This window comes from Cryptomeria japonica, chromosome 8 (genome assembly GCF_030272615.1).
Source record: "Cryptomeria japonica chromosome 8, Sugi_1.0, whole genome shotgun sequence".
NCBI classification, from domain to species: Eukaryota; Viridiplantae; Streptophyta; class Pinopsida; order Cupressales; family Cupressaceae; genus Cryptomeria; species Cryptomeria japonica.
In genome coordinates, this window is record NC_081412.1 from 586,750,990 (window position 1) to 586,759,061 (window position 8,072).

At 33.4% G+C, this 8,072-nt stretch overlaps 1 protein-coding gene across 1 annotated transcript; it reads right to left on the reverse strand.

The window, feature by feature from the left end:
* Positions 1-1,003: 1,003 nt before the first annotated feature.
* On the reverse strand, positions 1,004-3,014 carry LOC131054661 (F-box/LRR-repeat protein At3g26922-like). The gene is made up of 2 exons (XM_057989213.2): positions 1,620-3,014; positions 1,004-1,533 (listed from the first exon to the last, which is right to left on the reverse strand). Exons 1-2 carry the CDS (start codon positions 2,586-2,588, stop codon positions 1,309-1,311), a joined length of 1,194 nt encoding a protein of 397 aa, XP_057845196.2. The 5' UTR covers positions 2,589-3,014; the 3' UTR covers positions 1,004-1,308.
* Positions 3,015-8,072: the final 5,058 nt, after the last annotated feature.

Here is an 8,072-nt window from a genome sequence, read left to right on the forward strand (position 1 = left end):
GAATAGACCAGTCCAGCTAAAACTTTTATTTATGAAACAATTAATGACTAATTTAACATTCTAATCTGATAAAAATATTCTCAGAGTTTTTGCACCAACATTTTGGATCAGACACCATGATCCATCATCAAGATGCAAGAGTGCATTTAAGAAGAACTACCAAGTTGCCGGCAAAAACGGGAGGGATGGGAAGGGATAGGAGCGTACACCGATCTCAAAGTGAGTAGAGGGGGAAGGAAGTACACCGATCTCAAAGTGAGTAGAAAGGTAAGAGAGGACTAAAATCAAAGAAAGAAAAGATAATTCAAACATTATTGCAAAACCTAGAAAGATAATTCATAATGACTCGCCTCGACTCGCCTCTGCAACTTGTCTTGACTGTAAAGCATTGCCAATCCAAGCTTTGGAAAGACTGACAAAGAACTTATCTTTGAACTTGCCAAGGGAAGCATCTACTTTAAAAGTTTCATGCGAGGACATTTGTTGAAGACTACTAGAACAATGGAATAGTAAAACCCAATACATAGTCATAGAAATGGCAATTTTGAGAAAAGATGGATCTGCAATGTTCAGGGTAAAATTCCTAAGAGATGTGTTTGATTTAGAAATCGTCTTTGTGAAACTGTGGCGCCCGAAGATCTATGAAAGCTAAAAATCGGCATTTGATGTCATTTCCAATCTGATGTCAACTTTTAGAGAGGCAATGAAAAAGGCCCTGTTCCCAACATGGGGCATTGCCATAGGCAAAAGACAACAAGCCCTGGTGCCTAGCATACCATATTGTTATACATAGAAGTGAAATAATTCTATATCTACATTGAAACCACCAAATACATGCTTGTTTCACAGTAATTCAGTGACCAAAAAACCTTTAAACAGTTGATCTATAATAGTAACACTACAAAATATTTGAGAAGATAATGGATAATTTTTTATTTAGGGCCTGCAAATTTGCCACCAAATTTTTCATTTTGCTTCTGAGAAATCAATTATGGCAAATAAATAAATGAAACACTACCACTTGTATATTCTTCAGTATATTTCAAAACTGTATAAAGAGACGAAGATCATAACATATCCTACCAACTATTGAAAAACCGTCTGAATCAAAATTTTAGACCATATAAAGTCGAATTTTATCACTGCTGTACGAGTGCCCTTCTTAGAAGCCTAGTAGAGTAGTACCATTAAAAGAAGCTGCAAATTTACTGCTTCTATAACAGGCGGAATATTTACTAGTTTTTACTACACTTTTCTACTGTCTTCAACATGATGAAATTTCATTTTTACAAATGGGTATTCCATATCCTAAATCTGACTCATAAACTGACTCATGAACTCTGGATCAGTAAATAATGTTGTTCCAACTGGAGCGTGACGGAGAGCCATGGAATTTAACTTGGGAGCATTGCTAAGAAGGAAATCCAACAAACCTACTTCCTTCTGACCCCATATGTCTGATGAAATACGTACATCTACTTTCTTCAGTTTTGGGAATGCCGTGTCTGATACGACTTCCCCTGCTACCATGTCCTGCCATCCCAAAAAAGACTACAGTATAATACAAAATCTAGATGTCTGTGAAAGAAACTTTAATACAAGAGAAGAAAAGGATTTACCTGGATGAGAATGTCTTTGATTTTCAGCTCTTCAAGGTCTGAAAATGTGCTGATGAGTACTCCAAATGGAGTATCTAATCCTATTCGAAGGGATAATTTTTTCAGGGATTTCAAAGCCGGAATCTCTTTAAGTGATGAAATATCTGATGGCTCCATTTCTTGCAGAAAAGGGGAGGAATTAAGCTCAAATTTACACAACATGAAACAATCCTTTATTTTGAGCTCAACCAACTGGGGACAATCTGCTGTAAAGTTTTCTATAGAAGAAGTTCCTAAGTTCAAGTAACTGAGATTGGGTGCGCAGATTCGCAAATTAAACAAGCCAGCACAGCGCTTGATCACCAACTTCTCAAGATGTGGGCACAATGCTAAGAGCTGCTGCAGTCTCGCATCAGTCAAATCACCAACATCCAAAAGAGAACAAGCCTTTAAAAACAGAAAACCTCTAAAATCACTGGGTATTTCTGTAATCCAGAAACCCTCCATTTCCAAAACCCTTAAAAGCTCACAGGCAAAAAGAGAAGATGGCACTTGCCTTCTGCACATTCCCCTGTAATAAAGAGAAACTCTTTTCACTCCCTTCACAGCTGCCCCTTTTATGCATTGCTCAATGCTCACATTGTTGAGTATTTTTCCCCCTAATCGATTCTGCCCTCCCTGGAAGGAAAGATCAAACCGCACACTCTCAAGAGAGGTAGAGTGAAGCGAAAGGATATTGTTAATCACATTTTCTATGTACTTAACAGAGGATTTCATTTCTGCCGTTTCTGCAAGGCGGCATGTAAGCCTTATGAGTGAATCGAAAAAAGACTGAGAAAAATCGATGTGGGGAATGTTTCTCCAGAGGGATTTCCATCTGTGAGACAGAAGAGAAGTGCGAATGGCATCTTTCAGTGGGAGACGAGAAAGAATATTGCAGCACAATAAATTGTCAGGCAAGTCACTCAACCTATCAATCTTAATCTCCATTGCATTTGAATTGCAGAAAGCTTAATTCATATCACTTCACAGCAGCAACTACCTAAAGAAATGCATACCCACAGATATGTCACATATCTGCATAACAATGCCTGCAATAAAATATTAGAGGCTCATGTAGCCTTGTTCCTGTGTGCCGCGTGTATGTCACCGTTTTGAATACTGCCAAGCCATTCCTTAAGCACAGTATCAAAAGCTTTTATGGGAGGAAGTGGTGGGCCTCAGAGGAAAGTTGAGGGTTTCTACGAAATTTTCAAAGAGATTGCGTAGTTATGTTACTGGGCTTCAACAAGAAAAAGACATACCACTAATCCGATGGGCCCACAAAAAACGCGTCTCCGCGTAGATACTTTCGAGCTTTCAAGATTTATTTCAGAAGATGTCTCCTTTCTTAGACCTCAACACTGCTATATCGAGAGAGCAAAATGTAAAGTTGGTTATTGTACTTTATCTATATTTTCAATAGTACAATCAATACTGCATTTTAATCTTGCATAGTCAATTAGATTTCTTAAGAGTTCAAGTTTCATAAAATTGTTTTTCAAGTGGAATAAAAATAATAGATATTTATAAATATTTATTTAAAGATGAATATATTTATTGAATAGATGTAGAGATATTTTTAATGTTTCTTATTTTTAAAAAGATATTTAAGAAATCTTTTATCAAAAGTTAGCTATTCAACAAGAGAGCACAAGTCTTAAGATTGAAAGGGGTATGATGTCAAACTTTGCACTAAATAAGACTTGATCCTTAGGAGGCTCATTCACAACCATTCAAGGCTCATTCAAAAGCATTCAACTTCACCAATAGATCAAGTGTCCATTGACTTTATCTATGATTTTAATAACTTATTAATGTATGTCTTTATAATATATAGTCAGATCAATAATGTCAATGTTTTGTTAAAAAAAAAATAGTAATTTTATATTAAATTTTTAAAAATAAATAGCTTTTCCATTACTTTAAATAGTTATTTTTTAATTAAATAGTTGTTTTTTTATAAGTTTGAAAAACTTAAACAAATACAAAATAAATTGTTTACTTCACATGTTTTAACTATTTTTAAAATGGAGATTTAGTAATTTAAAATAATTTATATTCTTGAAAAAAGTACAAGTTTATTTAATTTTATTTTGGAATTAATTTATTAATACAATATAATATTTTAATTAAAATACTCACTTTTAATTGTAATTAAGTAAACAAAAAAACACATTTATTGAATTTCAAATATTAACCTTCCTTCTAATACCGCACCAGATGCAAGGTGGATCCCTTCGAATGAGGGATGACACAAGTTCAATTTTGACATTGTGGCAATAGGAAACATGGGCCATTAGGGGTTTGTTAAATCATAAGAAATAGCAAATTGTAGTTAGTTGGATCTATTGCAAAAGAAACATTGGTGGTCACAAATAATAAGGTTGAATTTCATGTTGCCTTATTAGGCTTACGCATGTGCAAGACTTAACATTAAAAAACTATGTATTAAGGGGAAATTTCTCATTGCTATTAATGCATCACATTGTCAACAAATGCCTACAAGAAACTCAATATCCTAATGCACAAGTGTAGTAAAATCCTAGACACATTTGAGGACTATAAGGTGGGGCCACATGTATATAGAGGTGAATGGTGTTATTCACAAGTTGGCAAATGTGGAGGATGAGATTTTAATGGATTATCATTTCAGAAGTTCAAAATATGTATGGCAAAATGTTGCCTCTAATCTCTGATCCTTTTTGGTAGTAGTTAAAATCAATTGACAATAAAAAGTCATAACATTTTGTGGTGTTAGGCATGTTTGTAGTTTGAAACCCTACAACTAAAGTGTGTGAGATGGGGGTAAACATTATGGATTTGCACTTCCAACTATTGAGTTCTATTAGTAAAGTTGTAATTTGGATGCTACATTTTCATCTTCTCTCATCTAGAATGGATACCACTATATGTCTTCATGCCAAGAAGTGTCAAATAGCTTTTTATAGGGAAGTGATTGATCTTCGGTTAAATTTTTATAAACAAATTCTTTGATAGTGTTGCATGCTATCAAGTTAGTGTTAAGAGACTTAGGCCTATCCATCTCAAGCTCGCAACTCTCTCTTCTTCAAGCTTCAAGGTGCTTCTTCATCATGGGTAAAACAATCAATGAGTAGTGGTTGGTTCAACCTCTATCTATCTATGTTTGTTTCTTGGCCACCCTCAATCACATAGAATCTGAGAGCTAAACTATAGCCCCCCACGAGAGAGGTAGAGGTGGTGGGGCGCTTCTTCTCTATGTAATTTATTCACTTATATCATGGATGATGGAAGAACCAAGGGGAACTGTAAAAAAGGTTGGAAGATCTAGCCAAAAAAGGTGATAGCCCTATAGATTGGTTCCCAAGGTTTCTCTCCTCCTCTCATAGATATAGGACAAACATGGACATATCTTCTATTTTTATTGCAGTACTGTTCGATGCAAGGGAGATAAAAGAATCTACATCTAGGTGATTGTAGACATGGTCATCAAACCCCATTAGTATTGTGGCATTAAGAAAGTTGTGGATGATGTGATGATCAATTTGAGCTTCTATCCAAATAGTAGAAATGACCCATTATCAACCTACATTTTTCTATCCCTTGGGTTCTATTCTTCACTAGGGCACTGGATGAGGATGACAACACTCATCGACACAAGGAAAAGTGGAGTACTAACTTATTAAAAGTGATTGTTGACATCTTCCCCTAATAGGATGTGAATTAGTCTTTCATGTTGGTTTCTGATAGCTTGAACTAAGGTAGTGATAATGTAGATGAAGTTGGGACCTCAACCATAGTAAAAAGTTAGTAGCAATTTAATATAAAATATTACATAATTTTCTAGTTGAAAGGTCACTAAGGATTGTTTGCAGGCATATATTGAAGCATGGGAATTCATAAATTTGGTTGAGGAGATGGTTACAGATGACAACAGAATCACTAGCCAAGCATCTGACATGGCCCAACCTTAAACCACACACAATAAGCAACATATTAAGCCTAGACAATGTTACCAACTCTGAGTGTTTAACACTTTTAAGCCTAGAAGTGTATTCTTAGTGTGACAACACACATTAAACAACATATTAAGCCTAGAAAATGTCACTCCACTCTAGGTGTTTAACACTTTTAAGCCTAAAAATGTAAGCTTGGTGTGTGTGGTTTAAGCTGTTCCTACCATATATGTCCTCCTATAAAGTGGAAATGAAAAAAAAAACTAGACATCTTACTACCAAAATTCACGCATGCAAGACTGAAACCTCGAAATAATGAAGAAAACACTATACAGTAGAAAAAGCCAGGCTAATCATGAAGAAGTTGGATATGGAAGACAAGAGAAACAAGAAGAGAGGAGCGAATAAGCAATAGTTGCAACATCTTAGATAGTTTTTTTTTTTAAATTATGGATGTAACTCAGTAAGTATAGTTTGTCTTTTTTCTCATAGTTCCATTTCTTAGGCATGTTTCCAACGGAAGGTACCGCGTAATTCAGTATGGATGGATGTAATAGCAATTTAGTATAAAATATTACATAAGTTTTATGAGTGAAACGAAGAAAGACAGAGAAAAATCGATGTGGGGAATGTTTCTCCAGAGGGTTTTCCATCTGTGAGACAAAAGAGAAGTGCGAATGGCATCTTTCAGTGAGAGATGAGAAAGAATGTTACAGCACAATAAAATTGTCAGGCAAGTCACTCAACCTATCAATCTGAATCTCCATTGCAATTGAATTGCAGAAAGCTCAATTCATATCACTTCACAACGGGAACTACCTAAAGAAATGCATGCCCATCAGATATGCTACATGACTTTCAAATAGATTGCGTCGTGACTTCTACAAGAAAAGGACAGTACCTGTAATCCTATGGGCCCACAAAAAAACGCGTCTCCGCGTAGATACTTCTGAGTAGTCAAGATCTTTATCATGTATTATCAGAAGATCTTGCATTATCAGGAGATGTCAGGTTTCTTTGAGCTCAACACTGCTATATCCAGAGATCAAAATGTATGGTTCATTATTGTATTTGTTATATTACGCCGAACGGTTCTTTTATGTTAGATGGACAACCTCATTTTTGCCAACAATGGTTCATATCATCTCTCAGACCATTGGAATCATTAGAGCCTTCCATTACCCATTATTATTCGCACTGGAAAAATGATCAAATCAAATTGGAAACTGTCACCTGCCATATTTAATTCTGCTACGACAAAGACTTTTTCATTGCTTTTCTCCTTGGTTGTCGTAACATCTACTACCTGACATCGTCCTTCACACAATAGTTAGAGGATTAGTCATGTCTTACACAAGAAACACAAATCTCACCCTGAACATTGTTTTCCGTTGTCATTGAATTTTAAAGCCTGAATAGGACAAGCGCTGCCTAGCACGGTTGCAATGGAATGTCAACTTTCTATTGTCTTCTTTACCTGGCACTGGCTATGCAGCAATGTAAACAACACCCATAGCCCCCTACTTTTTTATCTCTCCTTCTGTCTTCCGTGCCTGCCTCCCGTATACAGTGACTTCCAGTTTGGACCATCGTGCACCTCGTGTGTCCGCCTTCCTTTCTGGCGGAAAAGTCTCCCTAATCATGCAACATGTTAATTTTTTAATATATTTTATTTAATATTTATTATATTTCATTTAATAAATTTTTAATATTATTTTTAGTAAGTTTTTAATATATTTTATTTATATTTTAAATTTTATATATTTTATTTAATAAATTTAAATTATAATTTTAGTTAATTTTTAATATATTTTATTTATATTAGATTTCTTTTATTTTTTAATAAAGTTTATTATAATTCAAAAATGAATAAAATTTCACTTATAAATTTTTACTTGTAAATTTAATAAAGTTTAAATTTAATTTTATAAAATTGAATAAATTCTATAAGGGAATAAATTTTCACTTATAACTTTTATTAAAAAATGAATAAACTTTCATTTATAACACTTACAAAACTTTCACTTAGAAGTGAAACTTTTTTCACCTTTTTCACTTATAAGTGAAAGTTTATTCACTTCTAAATGAAATTTTATTCACTTATAAGTAAAACTTTATAAACTTTATTAATCTTATAAGTGAAACTTTATAAGTTAAATGTGTTCACTTATATATTTTATTCATTTTTATAAAATGAAATATAAAAGTATGTATTCTATTATATATTTAATATTTATATTTAATTTTATAAAACTGAATAAAATCTATAAGTGAATAAACTTTATAAGTTAATAAACTTTCACTTATAAGTGAAACTTTCACTTTATACACTTTATTCACTTATAAATAAAGTTTATTCACTTTTATTAAATTAAATCTAAAAGTATGTGTCCCCATTATATATTTAATATTTACTTAAATATTTAATTTTACATATTAAATTTTAAATTATATTATATAATTCATAAATAACTACATATTCTACATTTGATCATAT

Excerpts from the sequence above, each read along its gene's own strand:
- LOC131054661 (XM_057989213.2), bottom strand. The coding sequence starts at position 2,588 with ATGGAGATTAAGATTGATAGGTTGAGTGACTTGCCTGACAATTTATTG. Across the intron at positions 1,534-1,619 it reads TCAAAGACATTCTCATCCAG|GACATGGTAGCAGGGGAAGT; the intron begins GTAAATCCTTTT and ends TTGGGATGGCAG.